This window comes from Rhinoraja longicauda, chromosome 28 (assembly GCF_053455715.1).
Source record: "Rhinoraja longicauda isolate Sanriku21f chromosome 28, sRhiLon1.1, whole genome shotgun sequence".
NCBI lineage: Eukaryota > Metazoa > Chordata > Chondrichthyes > Rajiformes > Arhynchobatidae > Rhinoraja > Rhinoraja longicauda.
The window spans coordinates 11,018,199-11,043,121 of NC_135980.1; the positions used below are offsets into that span (position 1 = coordinate 11,018,199).

General features: G+C 44.4%; 2 protein-coding genes across 2 annotated transcripts in view; one reads left to right on the forward strand and one right to left on the reverse strand.

The window, feature by feature from the left end:
- LOC144607295 (uncharacterized) overlaps positions 1-365 on the reverse strand; it is a 40,794-nt gene extending 40,429 nt beyond the window's left edge. Inside the window, exon 1 of the mRNA XM_078424030.1 lies at positions 20-365. The gene's annotated coding sequence lies outside the window, so the exon portion shown is untranslated. The remainder of the gene's footprint in view (positions 1-19) is intronic.
- On the forward strand, positions 26-24,052 carry LOC144607296 (ras-related protein Rab-8A). The gene is made up of 8 exons (XM_078424033.1): positions 26-645; positions 2,071-2,131; positions 7,067-7,127; positions 9,056-9,133; positions 12,885-12,974; positions 14,905-14,970; positions 16,638-16,688; positions 19,916-24,052. Exons 1-8 carry the CDS (start codon positions 396-398, stop codon positions 20,003-20,005), a joined length of 747 nt encoding a protein of 248 aa, XP_078280159.1. The 5' UTR covers positions 26-395; the 3' UTR covers positions 20,006-24,052.
- The last annotated feature ends 871 nt before the right edge of the window (positions 24,053-24,923 follow it).

Here is a 24,923-nt window from a genome sequence, read left to right on the forward strand (position 1 = left end):
CGGCGGCGGCGACACTCACCGCTCCCACCCCCGCGCTCCGCCACGGCCCGGGCTCCTCTCACTGTGACCTCACTTCCGGGCTGGCTGTCGGACACAGGGAGGAGCCGGCGAGAGGTGTCGCGTCCGCATTCTGGGAGGACCGAGGCAGTCCTCCGGACCCCCCTCACGTCCCATTAACACACACACCCTCACTCCCTCCCGGGCGCGGAGCGTGCGTCTGGTCAACGCTGTGGCCGGGAGTGGGAGCAGCCCGCAACATGCCAGCCGACCGCAGGCGGTCAGGGAGCTCGGGGTGTCCCTCGGCCGCCGCCACACCGCTCCGGCCGGAAACAGTTGTCAACCCGAAGGGGATTGCGGCAGCTGGCCAGCCCGCTGATTGACACCCGACACTGCCAATGGGCTGCGAGCAGGAAGGGCCCTTCCGGCCGGCGGGAGGCGGGCCCTGCGACCGGAGGGCCAATGAGAGCGCGGCGGCCGCGGCTTCCGGCGGAGCTGGGCACGGGAGGCGGGTGGAGGCGGCCATGGCGAAGACCTACGACTATCTCTTCAAACTGCTGCTGATCGGGGACAGCGGCGTCGGCAAAACCTGCGTCCTCTTCCGCTTCTCCGAGGACGCTTTCAACACCACCTTCATCTCCACCATCGGTAGGGGAAGCGGCCGGATGGATGGATAGATAGATGGGGCGCGGGGCCTGCGGTTGTTTCCGGGGTGCTGGGGCCCAGGGTGCAGCGATGGCCGGGGTGCGAAGGTCAGCGCCCGGGGCTCCCATGAGACCCGAGCCCGCGGGCAGCTGCTGCTCAGGTGGTTCACGTTGACCCGCGGAGCCTTCGCTGATACTCGTGGGAGTTTGTCCCCGGTCGCCGAGCTGCGGGCTCCCAGGCCGGGGATCAGTAAGGCAGGCGGAGGTGTTTCATGTTCTTGACTTAGTCGTCACCAGGCGTTTCTCTGCTGACGACATCTCTTCACCTTAACATAAATCCTCCCGTGGGGCAACTTACGGAAGCCAATTAACTACAAACCTGCACATCTTTGGGATGTGAAGTACCCGGGAGGAAACCCACTTGTCACTGGGAAACCGTGTTAACTCCACGGCAGCATCCGAGGTCAGGTTGAACCGGGGTCGCTGGAGCTGTGAGGTGGCTGCTTCACTGTCTGGGGGAGGAAGTGGCATTCAGTTAGGCTGCCCGGTTTACAGGGGTTGTCTAGTGTGGCCTGCCTTCCGCATAATACAGGGATGATGGAGTGTGTCTTTTAGATTCTCTAAGGTCAGCATCAACAGGTTAGTGAACATCTGCTCTGTATTACCACTGACAGTGATTAACTTGGCTTAAACCTGTCTACTTTATCTGCTTCACAAGATCGGGGAGCTTGTTGAGGATTTTTACCTTCCTAGTTCATAGGTATTTGAGCTTGGAAACGAGATCCAATCTGTCTTCAGACCATGTCACAGCATGTTACTGGCAAAATGGATTTTATTACAACTGGTTATCACTTGGTAGTTTTAGTACATGGATTAATAATTAGAATTTACAATCACCATTCCTGCTACATTCATTGTGCTTATTAAGGAAACACTGTTAAATCAGGAAAATTAACTTTTGGAGAGACTGCTGATGACATGTGGAAGACCACCTTTGAGAATCATTGGGATATTGTGATACTTGTAGGACTTGCAGTTAAGGAAGGGGGCTTTGGCTTTAAGCTAAATTTTGTTTTCTGTATCTCTTTTTGTTATGTTTTTAATAAATGGGGAACAGGGAAACTGAGAGGCAAATTGGTAGGCTGGGACAAGTTGGGATGAAGGACCATTTTCTGTGCTGTCCACCTCTGACATATTGCTTTGTAAGAACATTCTGGTTTACCGTCTAAGTGGCACATGAATTTAGGTGAAGAATGTAGGTTTTGAGGATATATTTGAGTTTCCAGATGCAGAAGTTTGTTTGTATATAGTGCGTAGCATGAAGTTGTAGATGAGAAAGATTTTGTTACAGGTATTATTCAATTAGGAGTTAATTGATAAATTTAACATTTTATTTTAAATGATCCAACTTGATTTTATTTCTTCTCAGGTATTGACTTTAAGATCAGAACGATTGAGTTGGATGGAAAGAAAATCAAACTGCAGATATGGTGAGGATGTGGGTCTATTTTCACCATGCTCTGCTAAATTTTTGCTTTGCAATCATTGCACCTATAATTTTAAAACATTGTGTTCATCAGCTGTTTGATCAAACTCAGTGTGGTTTTATTCAATTCATGTTTTGCCTTTGGAGAAATTTTGATGCTCTAGATGTCAGTGAAACAATGAATTAAATTTACAGTTTGAGGTGATTGAACTATCTTTAAATAAAGTTTGCATTTATATGTGTCATGTGTTATATGTATAAAATATCTCAACGTTGAGATGAAGGAAATGGCGTTTGAATAGTGGTTTTGTCTGAAATATGGGTGAGAGCACAATTTTAACAGTTTAAGTTGGGGGTGTACAGCTGATGGAAGTAAGTGGAGCTTATGAGTTTTGATAACAGGATTCTTCAAGTGCCATGAGACTAACTCGGGTCAGCAATCAATTAGAAGGATCACTTACCCATTGCTTTGTCATTGTGCCAGCACCTCTGAAGGGAGGTGGTGGGACAGGATGCATCCAAGGATTATTGTTGTGGAATCTCTGAAGCTAATTGAAAGTTGTACTTGGAATCAAATGAGCAAGAGTCAGTAAGCTGCAGGGCAGACTGTAGGACATCTTGCCTGATTTAGACACTAATCTCCGTTAAAAGTACTCTGGTCAACTGAGCATAGAAAGTTTGCCGCACAGTTTTGATGCAAATGTCTGTGTTGCTGCAATTTCTGAAATGACATTAATGATAGGATATTGGAACAATCCAGTGGTTTTAAATTCATCAATAATGAGTGGGGTTTTTATTTAATTCAAGAGTATTCAGTTTAAATTTCCCAGCTGCAATGGGAGTTACTCTGAATCATTGGTTCTGGACTCTGACCTGCTGGTGCATAAGTTAACCAAGGAGCAGCAAAAAGTTGGAGACATGGAATGGAGGTGGACAAAGGCTGATTTTATTGATAGCAATGTATTCATTGTACGCTCAATTTTCATGGTTTGTTGCAGAACTGCATCTCTTAACTTGCCACCTTGATGTTACTGTGAGAACATAACACGCCTGTTAATGCAGGAAAAGTAACTGCAGATGCTGGTACAAATCAAAGGTATCACAAAATGCTGGAGTAACTCAGTGGGTCAGACAGCATCTCTGGAGAGAAGGAATGGTGAAAAAGGGTCTCGACCTGAAACGTTGCCTATTCCTTCTCTCCAGAGATGCTGCCTGACCCGCTGAGTTACTCCAGCATTTTGTGATACCTTCGCCTGTTAATGCAGCTTCACAGTTAAACTAGTGCTTCACACTGACTTTGTGTTTGTGGTGTTTTGTTTGTACAGCCAGTTGGTTGGATTGAAAAGGGGAATCAGTACAGTAAATGGAGGACATGAGATGCCTCTAGCAGATAAGCCAAAGGAGAATGCTAACCGCTTCTACGTATACTAGGGCAAAGGAGCAACTAGGAAGAGAATAATAAATATACTTAAATATCAAGGTGGTCCTCCATGTGGGGAGCTACAGGAGATGGGCTTGGTCTTAAATTAATATTTATCCTCTCTATTTAATGTGGAGAAGGTCATGGAACCTTGGGATTATGGGAAATGAATAGTGATGGCTTGGAACGCATCCACAAAATAAAGATGAGGTGCTGACGGTCTTAAAGCATGGGGTCAATAAATACCCGGGGCCTAATCAAGTTTAGTTAAGTTTAGAGATTCAGAGCGGAAACGGGCCCTTCAGTCCACCGCGCCGACCAGTGATCCCCACACATTAACAATCCATTAACACTATCCTACACACACGAGGGATAATTGTTACATTTACAAGCCAATTTACCGACATACCTGTATGTCTTTGGAGTTATGCTATGTGTATGTTAGGTTATTGTGGGAGGTCAGGGGAGAAATTACAGAAGCCCAGCATCATCATTAGCTAAATGTAAGGCATCAAACTGCAGAGGGCCGCAGTAAATAAATAATTCCCTTTATTGAAGAGGGTCTGCAAGGACAAGCCAGTGAACTGCATGCTGGTAAGCTTAACATCAGTAATGGAAAAGTTACTGGGGGGGATTCTGAGGGACAAGATCAAATTGTGTTTGGAGAGACGAGGAATTAGGGAATTTTGGCATGCCTTTGTGTGGAAATCCTGTCACAAATTTCAGGGTTTTTGAAGAGGTGACAAAGAGGATTGATGAGAATGGACAATGTCCTCGACAGGGTCCCATAGGGAAGGTTATTCCGGAAGGTTAGATTGTATAGGATTCAGCGTAAGAAGCCAATTAGATATGAAATTAGATGAGTGGTAAGTGCCAGAGGGTTGCAGTGGAGGGTTGATGTTCAGTTTGGAGGCTTGTGACCAGTGGTGTGCTGCAGGGATCGGTGCTGGGTCCACTGTTGTTTGTAAGCTACATTTAATAAGTTGGCACGGTTAGCAAGTTTGTGGATCATAAGTTCATAAGTGATAGGAGCAGAATTAGGCCATTCACCCATCAGGTCTACTCCACCATTCAATCATGGCTGATCTATCTCTCCCTCCTAACCCCATTCTCCTGCCTTCTCCCCACAACTATAGCATAGTGAAGATTGTCTGTGGTAACAAGATCTAGGTGAACTGATGAAGTGGGTCAAGTACTAGCAGATAAAATTTAACTCTGGCAAGTGCGAGGTGTTGCGTCTTGGGAAGTTGGGCCAAGCCAGTACTTGTACGGTACATGGTAGGATCATGGAGAGTGTTGTTGAAAAGAGAGACCTCGTGGTACAAGTGCATAGTTCCCTGAAAGTGGAGATGCAAGTAGACAGGGTGGTGAAGCTTGCATTCATCAGTCAGCGCATTGAGTACAGGAATTGGAACATCATGTTACATCGGTACAAGTCATGTGTAGTTTTCCTTGCCCATCCCGGGATGTCATTAAGCTGGAAAGGATGCTGAAAAGATTCACAAGGAGGTTGCCGGGACTGTACAGCTTGAGTTACCAGGAGAGGTTGGATAGGCTGAGAACATTCTTCCCTGGAGCATAGGAACATATTAAACGTATTAAAAATCCTGAGGGGTATAGATATGGTTAGGGGAGTCAAAAACTAGAGGGCATATTTTAAGGTGAGAGGAAATAGATTAAATTATGATAGACATAGATAGGGTAGTCAGTCGGAATTCTTTTTTCCCCAGGGTGGAATTGTGGCACTAGAGGGTATAGCTGTAAGGTGAGAGAGAGAGAAAGTTTATTGAAGATGTGCGGGGAAACTTTTTTCCAGAGTGGTGGGTGCCTGGAACGCATTGGCAGGGTTGGCGGTAGAGACAGATATGATGGTGGCGTTTAAGAGGCTTTTGGATGGGAACATGGAAGTGCAGGGAATAGAGGGGACATGGATCATGTGAAGGTAGCTGAGATCACTTTAACTTGGCATCATGTTTGGCTCAGACATTGTGGGTCGAAGGGCCCCTCCCTGTGTTTTACTGTTCTATGTAAAAAGGACCCGAGGAGCAACTTTTAAAGAGAGGGCGGTGGGTATATGGAACAAGCTGCCAGAGGCAGTTGTAAAGATGCGTAACATTAGTGTTTAAAAGACATTTATACAGTTAGATGGCTAGTAAAGGCCTCGGTGGATATGAGTCATAGCTCAGGATAGGACTAGCTTAGGTAAATGTCAAGATCTGCATGGATGAGTTGGGTTGAAGGGCCTGCTTCCATGCTGTATAACTCTGTTTCTATTGTTAGCTCAGGGGCTGGAGTTCTGCGCTGGTGAGCAATGGTCTGAAATTCTATGATCGATCGAACTGATATGCCTGCCCCAAAGATTTCAGCTGAGCCTTGGCTGTTAAGTTTCTGCTGAATTCTTTGTTGGATTTATTCGGGTTGTTCCTCACCTCACTGGCTATCAATGTCCAACGTACAAATTCTCTTTATGACTGCATGTGTTTCTCTGCTCCAGTTTCCTCCCACAACACATGGTGATAGATAGGTTAATTGGCCACTATAAACAGCCTCGAGTCTTTCGTTATTGCTGAAATCTGGGGGTGGTTGATAAGAAAGTGAGTGTAAATGGTTGCTTGACAATTTGGGCTAAAGGCCTTGTTGCCCTACCATACGAGACCACAACCTTGCATTTGGGGATTGCTTTGATCCCACTTTGGGTTTAATCTTTCAACCCACTGTCATAAGATTAAACTACAATCTTCAGCCTTGTTTTTGTAGAGAAGAGAATCTCAGCCTTCTCAGTCTTCATTTTCTAAGCTGCTTCATTTCTGCTCCGATAACAACTGAACAATAAAGCTATCTTATGTTTGTGGGTCTTCCTTTAAGAATGGTCATATGTATAGTGCGACTTTATTGGTGCTACTTGTCAATTAATTATTTTGTTCTAAATAATCTTAATATAATTTATGCTCAATAATTTTCTTGCATGTTGCTTTGGGTTCCTTGGAGCAACCAAAAAAGCATCCATCCCAGAAATCTTGGTTTAGAAATACAGTAAGGCAGCAGACTCTTCGGCCCACCAAGTCCATTTCACCATCAATCACCCGTTCAAACTAGTTCTGTTATCCCACTTGGGGCATTTCTTTTACTGTGGCCAATTAACCTACAAACCAGCATGTCTTTAGGATGTGGGAGGAAACTAGAGCACCTGGAGGAAACCGACACGGGCACAGGCAGAACATTCAACCTCCGCACAGACCGCACCCGTGGTCAGGATTGAACTCGGGTCGCTGTGAGGCGGCAGCTCTAACGGCTGCACTGTGCCCAATTGATGTTGTGGAAAGCAGCGGTGTTCCATGACACACCCTGCATGGTGGTGTTGTGGTAATGTAAACTAATGTGGTGGCTTAATCAACAAAGTGCTTGATCTCAGAGAGCAATGGTTTTCTAGTTTGCACAAGTGAACGGGTTATGATCTAAATGTGATGAAGAGTGACAGAAAAAGAAGAAATTCTAATTAAATCTCTTCAAATGTCCTAGGGACACGGCTGGGCAAGAACGATTTCGGACGATCACCACCGCGTACTACCGAGGTGCCATGGTGAGTCAATATCACATCAGTTTCATCGCGTCATAGTATATTAATTGTCCTGAGTAAATGCAGCAGCAAAATGTCGGCATTGCGATGGGAAGCTACTGCTTGCCATTTGTCCAGCTGGAATGCGGAATGGGATTCCATCATTTCCGCCACCTCTAACAGGATCCCACTACTTGCCACATCTTCCCATCTCCACCCCTTTCTGCATTCCGCAGAGACCATTCCCTCCAAAGCTCCCTGGTCAACTCGTCTCTTCCCACCCAAACCACCCCCTCCCCAAGTACTTTCCCCTGCAACCGCAGGAGATGCAACACCTGCCCCTTTACCTCCCCCCTCAACTCCCTCCAAGGACCCCGACAGTCTTTTTGGGCGAGCCAGAGGTTCATTTGCACCTCCTCCAACATCATCTACTGTATCCACTGTTCCTGGTGTCAACTTCTCTACAGCGGCGAGATCAAGCGCAGATTTTCGCTGAACACCTCCGCTCAGTCCATCTTAACCTACCTGATCTCCCGGTGGCTCAGCACTTCAACTCTCCCCTCCCATTCCCAATCTGACCTTTCTGTCCTGGGCCTCCTCCATTGTCAGAGTGAGTCCCAGCGCAAATTGGAGGAACAGCACCCCATATTTCACTTGGGTAGTTTACACCCCAGCGGTATGAACATTGACTTTTCTAACTTCAGATAGCCCTTGCTTTCTCTCTCCATTCCCTCCCACTAGTCTTACTGTCTCCGACTATATTCTATCTTTGTCCCGCCCCCTCCCCTGACATCAAGCTGAAGAAGGGTCTTGACCTGAAACGTCACCCATTCCTTCTCTCCAGAGATGCTGCCTGACCCACTGAGTTACTCCAGCATTTTATGTCTACCCGGGATTCCCTTCATGGTGCAGAAATGATGGGTTTTATGTTCATTGGGCTGTGTGTGAAGGAGTGCAAGCAATGGCATGGGTAGATACGAGGAAGCTGAAGGATTTGGCCTTCAGATACAAAATAGAGACAGGAGTAAGCCATCTTATTCTTTTCTCTGTTCTGTCATTTTGCCAGGAAGGTCATGGCTGATCTCTAATCTTGAAACCATTTCCCTGCACTGACTGTATTTCCCTCAATTGCTTTAATAATCAAAAATCTATGGAACTCCCTTTTGAATTTACTCAGCATCTGAGCCTTCATCTCCCACTTGGTTCTCAATGTCGTCTTGTCCTAGTTTTGTCTAATTTAAAAAAACAAAACAAATTAGGATCTGGCATAGGCCATCCTGCTCTGTCACATAATAAGCCCATGGTTGATCTGCTGACAACCTTCAACCCCACAATCCCATTAAAGCATAGTAATTTTTTATCCATATCAAGCACCCCTTGACACCTGCCATGAATTTATTTATGGTCTTTGAGGAAGAGATTTCCAAAGACGACGAATACATATTTGATATGAAGTGTGATACAATGTGTACATACACATTTCCGGAAAGTAGCAACAGATGTTCAAGGTGGTAAAGAAGACATTTGGTATCGCCCGATCATTGAGTACATGAGTTGGCCTGTTAAATTACAGTTGTACAAAAAACGTTGTTTAAGCTGTACTTGGAGTAATATGTGCCGTTCCGGTCACTACACACCATGAAAGGTGTGATTAAGCTGGAGGGTCAACTAGAGAAAGGCCTATTTAAGCCTACACTCTGTTTTAGCCAGGCAATCATATCTATAGCAGTCTGTCGCCTGCCTACCACAGCACAGGCTGTCATTTTCTGCAATAATCTTTGACGTGGCATCTTATCAAATGCCTTATGGAAATCTAAGCTTAGCACATCCACCTGTATCCACAGCACATGTTACTTGTCAGTCACATTGTTTTTTAATTAATGTGAGACCATAATGTGTATTAAAGTTTATGATTCTTCGGTGAGGAGTTTCACACTTTGTTTCTATTGCAGGGTATCATGTTAGTGTACGACATCACCAATGAAAAGTCCTTTGACAACATCAAGAATTGGATCCGGAATATCGAGGAGGTATGTGCTACCGGTCTATTAGGCTTCCAATTGGACAGATGACACCAATACTGGCAATTGTGAGAAGACATGGTTTTAATTCCTTTCATTTTTGAAGAGTGTAATCTGGGCAAGGAGTTTGGTGCTTTAAGAGCGCAGTGTACTTCCTCTCAGATCCAATATGAAGTTGCCTACTCAGTCAATGTTATACAACAGCCGGTGTCTCCAACTGAGTACAAAATTGGTTTGGTGGAAGGAATCGGAGGGTGATTGTGGAGGGTTGTTTTTCAGTCTGTGGAGGCCTGAGTAATGGTGTGCACAAGATCAGTGCTGGGTTCCCTGTTGTTTGTCATGTATATCAATTTGGTTGAGAATGCAAGTGCCATGATTAGTTAGTTTGCAAATGACACCAAAATTGGTGGCATGGTGGATAGTGAAGAAGTTGTACACGGTTATAACAGGATCTCTGTCAAGTAGAAAACTAGGCAAAGGAATGGCAGATGAGATTTAGTTCAGACAGGTGTGAAGTATTCGGGAAGTTCAAACAGGGTAGGGCTTGTACAGCAAATACCAGGATCCTGGAGAATGTTGTAGAACAGAGCCATCTGGGGGAGCAAGTACATTATTGCCGAGAAAGTAGCATCACAGGTCGGCAAGTTAGCGACAAGGGCCTCTGGCATACTTGCCATCATCAGACAGGGTATAGAGTACAAGAGTGGGTATGTCAAGTTACAGCTGTACAAGTCATTGGTGAGAACATACCTGAAATACAGTGTACAATTCTGGTTGTCGCACAGTAGGAAATATGGGATTATGCCAAAGTGGGTGCAGGAAAGATTCACAAGGATGTTGCTAGGACGGGAGGGCTCAAGTTACAAGGTGAGATTGGACAGGCTGACACTGTTTTCCTTGAAGCAAAGGTAGTTGAGGGCTGATCTTTGAGGTATAAAATTATGACTGGGGTAGATATTGTGGATTCTCACAATACTTTTCTCAGGGTAGGGGTGTCTCAAACTGGAGGGAATAAAGTTAAGGTGGGAAGGGAAAGATGTAATAGGAATCCGAGAGGCATTTTTTGACACGGAGTGGTTGGTATGTGGAATGAGCTGCCGGAGTAGCTTTAACGTCGTCCAATGACCAAAGTGGTAGTATCAGCCAATACGTTATTTTGACAAGGTGGGGCTAGATCTCTGATTAATTGTGAGTTGCCTCAGCGTGCCCTTTGAAGCACGTTGTTTCTAACTTTTCCCTCTGTTCAGTTGTGTTCAGAGGTGGTTCTCGGACGACAGTGACATGTTTTACCCAAAATGGCAGGCCCCATCCCTAATCTTGGATACTTAAAACATTAAGAAAACTGATGTATAATTGAAAGCTGTACTGGGGATTGGCACTCAATAATGGTTCAATGAGGTGAAAGGATTACCTCGGCAGATCTACCAGCCAAACAACTATCAGCGACTTGAAATGAGTTTGCAATCTCTGGTAATTGAAGCCATTGTGTGAAGCCTCTGCTGCTAACTAATGCAAAAACTCTGCTGTTGCACAAGACCGGTGCCACGAAGTTTACTCTTTGACATTTGAAATAGCTCCTGTTGATGACACACCTGACACAATACAACAGCCAAGGTCAAAATAGTTGCAAAACAATCCCTATCTGGAATAAATACAATCCTGGCAGATTGCTTTGTGAAAATCTGTCTGTAAATTTAATGTAATTTATCCAGTAAATAATTCAGATGTGACGTCCAAAAATGTTTCTTTGTTCCGTTTATGCTATTGACTAGATATCTATATTCACATGCTCAGACGTCCTGTGCAGATGGGTCCAGGGCAACATATTTAAAGCAACAATTTAAAACCGTTTCCCTTGCAACCACATTTTCAATGGGTAGAAACTAAATAACCTGCAGTGTCTGGTCATGTTAAGGGGAAGTGCAGCTTGTAGAGCTGCTCCCTTACAGTTCCAGTCACCTGGGTTCAACCCTGGTTTCCAGTGCTGCCTGAGTGGAGTTTGCATGTTCTCCCTGTGACTATTGGTTTGCTCCAATTTCCTCAAAAATCCAAAAAAATGTACAGTGGGTAAATTAATTATCCACTCTAAATTGCCCCGAGTGAGTGGTGGAACCTGGGAGCGGTTTGGTTTGAACGTGGGGCAAATAAATGGTGTTACGGTAGGATTGGTATAAGTGGATGCTCGATAGTTGGTTTGACTCATGGGGCTGACAGGCTTACTTCCTTGCTGAAGGACTCTACTCAATGATCAAGCAGGTTACAGCGTAGATGTGTGCCTGCAGATCACGCTTTGTCCGTGAAACTACAAAACCCTGGTGACTGGCAGGTGCTCTTGTGTTAAACTCATCTCATTGGGAATATGCAGCCTCTGCTACCTTGAACACTTTGCATGATAACTGGGCACCATATTTGATACTTTCAATGTTCATCTGTAAATCCCTCCACTCTTGTGGGAACGATGAAAATCCACTGGGAAGCTTGAGTGATATTTTAGGAGTTATGTTAAGCTTATTATGTTAAGCTAAATATTAGGAAAGATTGGGATGACTTGCACAGATTTTCTTTTAGAGGTGAGTGGTTTGTCAAGATCCCCTTTTCAAAAACAAATGATTTGGCCTCTTGAAACTGCCATCTGTTCAACAAAAAACCTTTGGAGTCAAATACTTTGGACCACTCACACCCTAGTCGTTCCCTCTTCTCAACACTCCCGTCAGGCAGAAGATATAAAAGCTTGAAAGCATATACCACCAGATACGAGAAATGTTTATTCCCCACTCTTATCAGACTCTTGAATGGATCTCTCATACACTAAAGATGTTGTCCTTGTATACACTGGAATTTAGACTTGTATACACTGGAATTTAGAAGGATGAGAGGGGATCTTATCGGAACGTATAAGATTATTAAGGGGTCGGACACGTTAGAGGCAGGAAACATGTTCCCAATGTTGGGGGAGTCCAGAACCAGGGGCCACAGTTTAAAAATAAGGGGTAGGCCATTTAGAACTGAGATGAGGAAATACTTTTTCAGTCAGAGAGTTGTGAATCTGTGGAATTCTCTGCCTCAGAAGGCAGTGGAGGCCAATTCTCTGAATGCATTCAAGAGAGAGCTAGATAGAGCTCTTAAGGATAGCGGAGTCAGGGGGTATGGGGAGAAGGCAGGAATGGGGTACTGATTGAGAATGATCAGCCATGATCACATTGACTGGTGGTGCTGGCTCGAAGGGCCGAATGGCCTACTCCTGCACCTATTGTCTTTTGTCCTGATTTCCCAATCTCATTGAGGCCCTTGCGTTTTTTTTTTGCTTTCTACGTCATTATAGCACTATTCTGCACTCTGTTTCCTTTCTCTCTTTGCACTACCCGTTGTACTCTTATGGTTTGGTTGTAATTTTGTGCATGGTAAGATTTATCTGGATAGTATGCAAAACAAAGGGGTTTATTGCTGCAGAAAAAAGAACTCTGTCAGCAGGTCAGGCAGCCTCACTGGAGAACTTGGATGAGATGTTTCAGGTCCAGGCCCCTCTTCAGATTCATTGCTAGCAACTAATTTCAGATTTTTTGCTGCCCCTCTCTACATGTGGCAAAAATAAACAAATAACAAAATATTAACTTTTGGAGTTAAATAGATACTGTGGGGTAATGAAGTCATTGGATAACTTAGAGGTTTTGGGCATTGAATTGTGCTGGAAGTCAGAGAGTACAGTTAATTTCGCCATGACCTTTTCATTTTAAATTCTCGTCTTTGTTTTGTATCGTAGCATGCCTCTGCAGATGTGGAGAAAATGATCCTTGGGAACAAGTGTGATGTCAATGAAAAACGACAAGTCAGCAAAGAACGTGGGGAGAAGGTACGAATTTTTTAACTTGAGCCACTGCTGCCTTGCTATGGGAGGTGATAATGTCAGTTAATAATGTGCGGTCAATAAGCCAGAGTATCTTGTTTAATGTGTTGCCCATGCTGAAAGATATTTGACTACGTGATTATCCTAGGGTGGTCAAAATGTGCTCCCTTGAAACAAATTTAGTCTAGAGATACAGCATGGAAACAGGCCCTTTGGCACTCCGAGTCCACACCGATCCCTGCACATTAACACTATCCTACACACACTACGAACAATTTACACATACACCAAGCCAATTAACCTACAAACCTCTACGTCTTTGGAGTGTGGGAGGAAACCGAAGATCTCGGCGAAAACCCTTGCGGCCACGGGGAGAACGTACAAACTCCGTACAGACAGCACCCATAGTCGGGTTCGAACCCAGGTCGCCGGCTCTGCAAGCCAACAACTCCACAGCTGTTCCACCATGGCCGCCTAAATCTTATAACATTCCCATAATATCTCTGTAACCATCAGAGACTGACTGAGGAAAATCTAGACCACAAATAAATTATTCATTTGTTTTATTCCATATCTGATTGCCAAATCAAATGGCAAATTATCATCAGATTAATTTTATTTTAACAAGTACTATTTATCATCTGCACTCAACAGAGAAATAAAGGGCATTAGCAGATGTGATCATGTTGCAGGAGTTTGCTTCTGTTTTGTTTTTCCCCCACTTGCACTTTTCCTTAGGCAGTTCTTAATGGTAAATGTGGAACTCCCCCAGTTTCTGACATTGCTGTTTGCAAGGAGCTGAAGGGTAACCACACCATTCCATTGAAACCTCTGCACGGAGACAACCAAGCAGCCAATTGTGGGTTCTCGCTCTCACCCACGCACCTTCCCCTTTCACAGGCAATCGTAAGAAAGTTTAGTTCTCTCTTTAGTTCTTCATTTGTGTCTTCATTCACAGGATGTCAGTATTGTTGACAAACCCAGCATATCTGCCCTATTTCTACTTGCCCACATTTCCTTCAGTTAATTATAATTGATTAGTCATTGTGGCAGCACATTAAGTCCATTTTTTTTTCAACAAACCACACCTGAAGCTTTCTATTTGGTTTAGTTCCCATCCACCCTGATGTTAAACAATATACTGAGCACCAACAGTTCAGCGGGATCCTGTGTTGGGTAGCTGGGTCATAAAAGCTGGACTTTGCTTTAATTATAAAACTGGGAGATAATAACTGATTGGAGATGTTCCAGATGTCATTTAACAGGATGTATTAGCGACAAGAAAGAGCTGGGAGAGAAGAGAGTTGTAGAATCTTCGAGTGTCCCGCCCATCAGGAGGATATTAGTCCACTCCACTATGCAGCCCTGATCTGGAGTAAAAGGCTACTCCGATATCCTGACTTTTGCAGATTGAAAATTCTCTGGGTACAAATGGGATGAGGATTGCCAGCAACTCAGCAGCTCCATTTTACATTGGGCTGAAATTTATTCTCTTTCCTGTCAGGAATTTTTATAACTTTTTATAACTCCGTGTCTACCTTCAGTCAAAACAAAATGAACAATTTTATTAATTTCTTCTTGCAACTTAATATCCAGCCTTGGCAACTTACTTATAAATGTCATCATTGTCCTCTGATGCTTTCATGAACTTCCATATTGTACTGATCAAAGTGCCATGACTGCAGCTCTGGCTTAACTAGTATTTTATACAGATCCAGCTTGATTTGTTGCCCATCTCTCCAGAGTGAGCAACGCTTTCTAAATTCCAACTGCTCTCTGTGGGGGGAACAATTCCATCTCAGATCCCCTCTAAACCTCCTACCTCTCACCTGAAATATTTGCCCCCTTTTCACAGACTCCTCTTCCCCATCCTCTCTCTATTTCTCACTTCATTGATCCATTCTGTAGGTCATTTTGTTTTCTCTTTTTTTTCCAGTTAGCCAGTGACTATGGAATTAAATTCATGGAAACCAGCGCAAAAGCAAATATAAATGTGGAGAATGTAAGTATTAATCATTGTCTGGTCATTTCCTATCCCTTGTGTATTGTGCTTCTAAAGGAAAACACTTGCCACCATAGAAGGGTAAACTCTGGTCCAATAATCATTATATTTCCAAAGTTCAGTAATCTCATGCCTGCTCTGTTGCATGTCCAAATAATGTTGAATTTGGATTACTTTTAAGTGTTGACTCCTTAAAAGGAAGAAAGTTGAGGTAGAATAGCATTGAATTCACTGGAATTAAATGCTATTGTTACCTTGAAACTTTACTTTAAGTTTCAAGGTAACAATAGCATTGAATTCCAGTGAATTCAATGCTATTCCATCTCCTGCAGCCACAAACAGAACATGCAGACAAACGGGCACAAATGTGGATTGGTTTGGCTGTTGCTCACCCTCTCTACCATTCTTCTCCTGTTCCCTTTGCCTTCTGCGCCCTTGCAAGTCTGGGGTGAGCATGAAGTTTACCTTAGTCAGGCATCTCCCAGGATGGTTGGTTGCTGAGATTTTTGTCTGCAATTACCTCCTTTTGGCTCAAAACAGAGTTCTGAGATTGTAAAATGCATGCTAACACATTTAACTCAGATTTAGTTTGTTTTTTAATCTTCAAGTAGCTATAGTCTCTGCAGCGAGTCATTAGCCAAGCTTGACCCCTGCACAGGACGGTGAGTTGCCCCTGAGAGCTAATCTTCATCTTTCATTCCCCTTCCCCCTAGAATTAAATTAGTTTAAAATGTTCTCCGCACTGAAAACATTTTCCAGGCTGAGAACTGAACCAGCAATAACAGATAGGCAGTTGCAGTATGAGATTGCCCCAGGGGTGACTGCTGTACGTGAGAGATGGTGGGAATGAGTGAGGGTTTAGCCACAGTGTGGAGGAGGAGGAGGAGGTGTTGAAAGCAGAGTTGAGAAGCGTTGGGCTCACTAGAGGCGATGATCAAGCACAGATGATGTCCAGAAAAAGAAGGGATGTTGAAGTTATTGGTATGAGATAGTTAAAGGAAACAATTGAGATGTAAGCACCTTCAGGTCGAACACATAAAAATCAGAGGACTTCAGGGAGAATCTTTCGACACAAAAAAACAACTATTCAGTCCACTAAGTTAATACTGACCAACGAGAATCCATATTCATGAATCCCACTTTATTCTTCCTGCATTCCCATCCATTCCCCCAGAGCCTACCACTCACCTGTGCACTTGGAGTAGTTTATAGTGGCCAATTAACCTCTGTCTTTTGGATGCAGTAGGAATTCGAAGCCCACACAGTCACAGGGAGAGCATGCAAACTCCACACTGGCATCAGCATTGCACCCAGGTCTCTATCGCTGTGAGGCAGTGGCTCTACCCGTTCACCCACTGTGTCCCACTGGAGTAACTTAAGGAATTTAGATTTAATGGGGATAATGTGGGAAAGATTTCAAGCCCTTCGGTGTGAGGTGCAGTGTGTTGAGCAGAGGGAAGGGGGCAGCAGAGGATGAGGAATGTGAGTTGTTGGTGACGAGCTGACTGACTGTGCCAGAAGCTGTAATGTGAGTGATCAAATGTGATTTGCAAAGACCGAGGCAAATGCTGTGGTCAACTTTAGCTTGTTATAACAAAACGAAACTGGATGTGTGCAGCACTCTTTCTAAATGGAGAATTGACCATTCTGATTGTTTCCTGTTTCAGGCATTTTTTACTCTTGCCAGGGACATAAAAACTAAAATGGACAAGAAGCTGGTGAGTGTCTTTTGCTTCCAGTGTATTCCCCTACTGTGCAAGTTTCCATCTATCCATCGTGAGGATGTGCTAATGAGGATTACACAATGCTCATTTTCGTTTGCTGTTCCTCATCAAATGAAGCAACCCACACTTAGGATAACATAGAACTAGTGTGAACGGGTGATCGATGGTCGCCATGGAATCAGTGGGCCGGAGGGCCTGTTTCCACATTGTATCTATGAACTAAACCAAACATGACCAGGTAACCTTCCTACTGAAGCTGCAACAGAAGACAATGTGCATGTTAAGCAACCAGATAATGTGCAATAGACAGAGCTCCATATCCAGAGGGTCAGGTCATAGCACTGTAGATCTGTCCAGGTCAATTGAGTTGGTGGCAAATAATCAGACGATTGCCATCTCCAAAAGGAGAACGAAACCACCCAATCTAGATATTCTCCGACATTACCACTGTTGCATCCTGAACTGAAAACATTTGGCGATCATTACTAACCAGAAATTAAATTGGTCAGACCCGATAACTAGTACAGTTGTCAGAAGAGGACAGATACTAGGTTTCCTTCATTGAACGGAGCACTTCCTCTCACCCCAAAATCTGTCAGGAAAAGTGAACTGTGTGTTGAATCACTCTGCTGTCTAAATGAACGCATCTCTAACAATATCCACAAAGTTTCGCACCTTTCAGGACAGAGCAGCCTGTTTGCCTGACACGTCATCGACCACAATAAAATTTTGATGGCTTCATTCACGGGGGCTGCAGAGTGCACCATCTGCAAAATGCGCTGCAATTCATTACTACTGCCAAGGAAGCACAGCAAACCCTCTAAGCCACACACTGCCCTGACTTGGAAAGATATCACTAGTCTTCCATCATCAATGTGTCCAAATCCTGTAGCTCCATTCCTAATAACACTGTGGGAGAACAGTCTTCAGTGAGACTGTTGCAGTCCAGGGAACGGCTTAGCACCTCTCCAAAGCCTAAAGCACAAGCATAATGAATTCTGGCCTTGCCAGTGATCTCATAGAAATGAATGGAAAGACGCCACAGCCCCATCAGTGTCGGGTGTTGGGGCTTTTGACCAGAGGTTTACTGAGGTCAAGTAAGGAGCCTTAATGAATGAAAGAAAACAGGTTTATTAACACAGTGGAGAGGTAGGCTTGGAGCTCCTGGGAGGGTTGGTTTTAGTTCTAAGTAGACAATGATGCTGCCTCTTTTGTACAGGTGGCGTTAGTTGCTTGGAGTCTAATTCCTACAGCCACGTCAAACATGCAGTTGATATCACTTGCACAAACGTCTCTGTGCACAGGGCCTGTGTGACAGCTGTAACAGCTCTAAAACAGACGGTCACTGACGGCTTTGCTGTTAAAGGGGCCAATAGAACAGGGCTATCCTTGTGTCAGTAGACACAATCCTTGATGTCTCCAAGCATAGTCCTGCACTTACCACTCACACATGACCGGTGCCCCTCTGTCATAGCAGTTTGTTTTTTCATCCCCCATCTCAGCAACCCCTCATCCCTTGCCCTTCCATCCCTGAAGTGATCCCTCTTCAGTTCGGATTCCCTGATTTTCCCTGTGCAGGAAAGAAGTGCAGATGCTGGTTTAAATCAAAGGTGGACACAAAATGCTGGAGTAACTCAGCGGGACAGGCAGCATCTCTGGAGAGAAGGAATGGGTGACGTTTCGGGTCGAGACCTTTCTTCAGACTGGTGTCAGGGGAGTGGGCGGGACAGAGAGAATGTAGTCGGAGACAGTATGAATGGTGGGAGAACTGGGAAGGGGATGGAGAGAGAGGGAAAGCAAGGGCTATTTCAAGTTAGAGAAGTCAATGTTCATACTGCTGGGGTGTAAGCTACCCAAGCAAAATATGAGGTGCTGTTCCTCCAATTTGTGCTGGGCCTCACTCTGACAATGAAGGAAGCCCAGAACAGAAAGGTCAGATTGGGAATGGGAGTGGGTAGTTAAAGTGCTGAGCAACCGGGAGATCGGGTAGGTTAAGGCGGACTGAGTGGAGGTGTTCAGCTAAACGATCACCGAGCCTGTGCTTGGTCTCGCCGATGTACCCCTGGAACAGCGGATACAGTAGATGAGGTTGGAGGAGGTGCAAGTGAACCTCTGCCTCACCTGAAAAGACTGTTGGGGTCCTTGGATAGAGTCGAGGGGGGAGGTAAAGGGACAGGTGTTGCATCTTCTGTGGTTGCTGGGGAAAGTACCTGGGGAGGGGGTGGTTTGGGTGGGAAGGGTCGAGTTGACCAGGGAGTTGCAGAGGGAACGGTCTCTGCGGAAAGCAGAAAGGGATGGAGATGGGAAGATGTGGCCAGTAGTGGGATTCCGTTGGAGGTGGCAAAAATGTTGGAGGATGATATGCTGTATGCGACGGCTGATGGGGTGAAAGGTGAGGACAGGGGGGGACACTCTGTCCTTGTTACGAATGGGGGGAGGGGGAGCAAGGGCGGAGCTGCGGGGTATCAAGGAGACCCTAGTGAGAGCCTCATCTATAATGGTAATATACTATTTGATGGTAATATATCTATAATATAATATACCCTGATCTTCCCTCCTGGCACTGGAGCGATGACCTGCTCTACCACAAGTTAAATATAAAGCCACTTCCTCCCATTTGGTGCCCAAGCTACTGGCTGTCATCGGTCAGATATGGCCCTAGGTCCAGATTTACTATCCCTGGACCAGGGAGGGAGAAAGCCTCGGCTGTCATTGATGGGGCCAGGGCAGCGAAGGATGAGCAAGAGACCAAAAAGGGAGAAGTGAAGTGGTGTGGGGAGAGGGTTTGCAGAGGCATAGGAGGCTGCAGACACCAAGTGACAGGGTTTTGGTGCAAAAGGAGGTTATCAAGGTTGGGCTGATGAGAGAGAGAGAGGTACTGTTTGAGTTGGATTGTGACTTGCATGGAAGTAATTCTTTTTAATGGAAAAAAAGACACAGCACTGGAATAACTCGGCGGGTCAGGCAGCATCTCTGGAGAACATGGATAGGTGACATTTTGGGTCGGGACCCTTCTTCAGACCAGATGCTGCCTGACTTGCTGAGTTCTTCCGGCACTTTGTTTTTACTCATAGTTTTATAAAGTTTTACCAATCCTTTCTTCCTCTGAAGAAGGATCCTTGTTTCTAAGGTTTTTAAACAATTGCCTTAAAAGCTGAATATTTAGCTTTGATGGGATGTAACATGTCTGCTTTGGCTAAACTCCTTTTCCTTTTGTGCAGGAGGGTAACAGTCCACAAGGTAGCACCCAAGGAGTGCGGATCACCTCAGAACAGAAAAAGAGCAGCTTCTTCCGTTGTCTCCTCCTGTGACGAACTCTGCCTTTGAAAAGTCCAAGCACTTGCTGACTTGAAGTGGAATGTGCACGCACTGTGCTTTTCCTGTACAGATGGACACTTCCTTCGGACAAGCCCTGTTGTGCTGACAAAGACTTGCAGTGACCAAGCAGCTGAGGTTTTTGGCTTTTAGGACCTGTCCGACGATGATTACCTCAGTAATGGAAATGTGCACGTCAGAATCTTCTGATGGGAATCCCTCCATTTTACTGATTTCCAATCTGTTGGGGTGCAATTGTGTGAAATTCTGGCAAATCCTACTTCTTCTGATTTCCCTCTGCTTTACCTGTTTTGTTTCTCCCCACAGATCTTGTGTTGTGGAGGTGCTTTCACCATTGGAGTCTTTCCTCGTTTCAGCAGCCCAGTGACCTCATTGTGCAATAAGGTGCTGCTGCTGTTATTGCTTTACGTGTCACTCTCCTTACATGTTGCTCGTCCTGGAAGGGCTTGGTCTGCTTTCCGCCAGTGTATCATGTCTGTATCTCGATGGATGTGGTGATTGAGAAGGTTAGAGTAGCCCCAATGTTAGTTGTCAGACTTGCAGCCAGGTGTATCTGTTCCCTTGATGGCCATGGTGTTGAATACCACCCAGTTGCTCACTCTCCCTTTCACATCTATTGAATTCACAGCCCTGTTGCTTTTCCCGTGTTTAGTTTTTCCACCAAGTTACAGTATGTTGTGGCATCTCGCTGTGCTGCACAGTGTGGTTGTGGCTGCTGCATCTCTTGACAGGTTCAATTTGAGTGTTACCAACAGACATTTTGTCTCAAAGCACTGGACAAAAACTGGATTTCGGATAGATTTTTTTATTTGTAGCGCAGTGTTTACTGTGGCAATGCTACACATCAACGCCCCTCTGTTTTTCCAGGGGTTTAGAGGCATAGAGCCAGAAATCTACCAAACCCAACCTTTCTGAGCCATGACTGCCTGTAACCATGGTGGTTTGATGTTATCCCTGCCACTGACGCCAGTTATTGTAGGTTCTCTATTTCACGGACCATGGGGTGGGGGGGGGTGCAGAGAATGTAGCAAAGGGGTTGAAGCCAAAGAGTTTAAGGGGGGAGCAGAAGGTGGTGAAGGGAGGATCGGTTGGGGTAGTGGGAGGGCAGTATGGAATGAAACAAACCCCTCCCCCCACCACCATCCCAGCCCCTGACGACAGCTGAGGTGCATCATCCGTACACTTATTTGTAGCCTTATTCATCAGCCATGACTTTGTTTCACCACTGTTGGAGTCCTGCTGAATTATTTTGTGAAAACTATTTGAACGCTGATGCTTAGAGCCACAGATCGCCACGGGTGCTGTGCAGTGGTTGCAAGAAGTGTGCGAGGGTTTAGTCACTCGTAGTTCACGGGCTGCAAGTGTGAGCAGTTTAGTAGATTCGGGGGTTAATGCACTGTGGGCAGGTCCTAGTAATAAAGTTCATGCATAATTCTGGAACCTGAGTATTGACATAGTAAAATTCTCTCAGGGAGATGAATAGCACTTTCAGTTGAAGAGCTGTCAACTTTGTAATGTTTGAATGTGGAACATGAGACTTGTGATAAGGGGCGTACCAGGCGGTTTGTGTCTTGTCTGCTGTGCTAGGAATCCCCAAGCCAGGCTCTGTTGTAACTATCACTGTATAAATTACTAAGTGGTACCAAAATGTACTGATGAGACCATTGGTGTAGGTCTTTTTTTAAGTGTGGTAATGTTTTGGTACACTTAAAACCAGAGAGTAGCTGTGACGCTGATCATCTTAGTTGTCTTTTTTTAGTTTCTGGACTATTGTATAGAAAAACAGTGAAGGAAACAGTTTCTCTTCTGATCAACATTCCAACGTCATTCCCTCCTCATTTCCATTCTCACCCAATCCCCCATTAACAATGATCAAGGAGATGAGTCTCAGACCAAAATGGAAAGCTGCAAAAGCGAAGAAAAAAGTGGATATTCGGCAAGCTGAACCACGTACCTGTTCTTGAATGCTGAAGGTTGCAGACCTGAACTTCAAGCGGATAACAATAATAGAAGATGGAGCAAAGGTGGCCAAACATTAATAACAAGCAGATGGTTATGGACAGTGATAACTGCTCAATATATATATAGCAGGTTGGTTCAACAGATGCTGCATTTGGTCAGACCCACAATATCCTTTCCTTTTAAAGTTTACTGAGTGCTTTGTGTAGCTTGATAAATGAAGGAGTGAAAGCACGCGCCCTAAATCTAAAACAGAGAAGCTATGCCATTGTTTAAAAAGCTGGCCTTGTGCAAATCATGTCATCTGTTTAGATGTCTAAACTGATTACCTCGCCAGAGTTTTCCTGCCTGCACATCTCTAAATATCCCCTTCTGCCCAGTCAGCAAAAAGACTTTTCTGTTTCCTTGTTCCAAATCAGGAGGACTGAAGCCAAATGTGACAGTCTCCGGTTAATGTGAATCAGAACCACATCATCAATCCTTGGGTCACTGGGTGGGGGAGAGAGGACGATTACACGCTTCCAGAGTTGTCTGCTGCTGCTGCTGCCCAACGATTTGCAAGTGGAGCTCCTTCTCCCATGACTGCATTCTTTGTATTGACCCCAATCATTCTCATAATTTCTCAATCCTGTTTGACGGCCACGGATTCCAGCAGTTTGGATCTCACTTAAACGGAGAAGATTATTACCCACTTCTTGCATATGACCTGCCATTTTCAGGCTGAAAGTGGCCACTTTCACTGGAGCCCATCTATCCTGTTCTGCTGAAATGATTTTTGTTTTGAGTTGTTACAAAGAAGTGTAATTTTTTGTCGTATGTCATGTTTTTTTTCCCTCCCACAGAATCCCTTAAAATCCTAGTGTTGATTACTTCATGGTTGTTCCTTGAAATTTGCTTTTGATTGTCCAAGTTGACTGGCATTGTACTAGATTAGATTAACAGCCTTCTCCATCCCACTGTAATGATATAAATCTGTTCCAATGTTGGGATGCCACTCACAGCTCACAGCTACACCTGGAATACAATATACCAGCCAGTCTCAATTATTTGAGTCTGCTTTAATTATTTTGACAAGTATACCTGGATCATAAGGGAAACCGCTTGGGAGTTGTTCAACTGACAACCCTGAACTCTGCTTCTCAGATGGTCCAGCCTGCATAAACAGGGTTCTAATAATGTTTTGCTCCATTTAAAGCTTATGGTGTTTCAAAGGAACAGGTCACAATAAAGGAACATATCTATCTTCTAGGTGAAAATGGTTCAAATACCTGAACAAATTTGTAATGGTTGCTTGTTGCCAGTGTTGGCCATTGAATAGCAACAGTGTTGAGTGATCTTCACTGACGGATGGATGAGTGATCTTCACTGACATTGCCACTCATCCAAAAAGTAGGAAGGATTGTCACCTTGTTGGCAGTGACAACATTAGCTTTGCTACTGAAACCTTTGTCACTTTCTCCTGTATCTTGAAAGCCACAAAGTTAAATAGCTCACTGGGTAACACGTCTAATGAAATGAATCGGGCAGGTTTATTCCAACCGTTAAGAAGTGACCAGTGTTAAAAGGCCGTTCTGTTCCATTAAACTTAGTTCTGTAAACATTCCACGCTTTTGCATGTACAGGGCACTGTTCTGGCCTAATGTTGGTGACGCTGCTGAATGTGGTGCATAAATACTTGATATATGAGGAGTGTTTCACGTTGAGCACAGTATGAGCTAACAGCACAGTACATAGCCTATGCTTTTTAAACTGCCCCCATTGTCAGTTTGTACTATTCCTGCTATAACAGTATTGTACAAAGAATGCCAGTGATATGGAAGGAAAATATTTTGTCTCCAGTTCAACCTCATTGACCTTGATGTAATCGTTCAAACATTATGTGCAAAAGTCTCCAGGATTCAATTGGTTCGAAGGGATGGGCATAGCATTGTTTCAGGTGACCATGTAAATAGCTTTACATAAAAAAAGGACCTACTTTATAATTGTTCTGTACTTGCCGATGTTACTGGATTTATAGACACAAGTGGAGTTTTAATGAGATTAAAAATGTGAGTCCTTTAAAAAGCGAATTTGTTAATCACTCCTCGTGTTGCCGTTTTTAATGTCAAGTTTTTCACATTTGTAGACCTGCTCGGATCAAAGTCCTCAGAAGAGTCCTCAAGAAGTTGGACGGTTCTTGGCTCCTTGTGAAGGATTGATCTGAGATTTGCACTATGTCTGGACTTTATCCCCTCAACCAGTTTCCAGGAAACCCCCATATTTCCTGGGTGCCCACCCCAGGGTGTCAGAGGTTATGGGGAGAAGGCAGGAGATTGGGGTTGAGTGGGAAAGATAGATCGACCATGATTAAATGGCGGAGTAGACTTGATAGGCCAAATGGCCTAATTCTGCTCTTAGAACTTATGAATGCCAATCAAAATTCAAATAATTTATTTGCAAATAATTTTGCGTTATTCGGAGAGATGATGTGAGTCACTGAAAGGCCAACACCTATTATCTGTCCTTAACTTCCCATGCAAAAAAGCTCCCTTTTGTCCACTGACTTTGTCACAAAGGTAGTCAGTTGCACAGTGCCGTTTGGAATGGAGCTCCAGGCCTTTGTCCTATCTGCTAATGGCAGAATAATGTAATGTTTGCAGCTTGACATGTTCCCATGCAATTGCTGCCGATTTCTTTCAAGGGTAACCATCACAAACCAGTTTGGATGGTTTAACTTATGGCTGCATTATATTTTATAGAAAAGACACATCAACTACGTTATGACCAGTGGTGGGTGGCCAATTAAACAGGTTTTATTTTGGCATATCCAGGGTAACATGTTATTGCTTCAATTTATTTAGTCTTTTGTTGGAATTATCTTTTTCCATGGGCAACTTGACTAAACATTCTGTACATCTAGGCTGCAATCAATAAACGGGTCTACTTAACCGCACT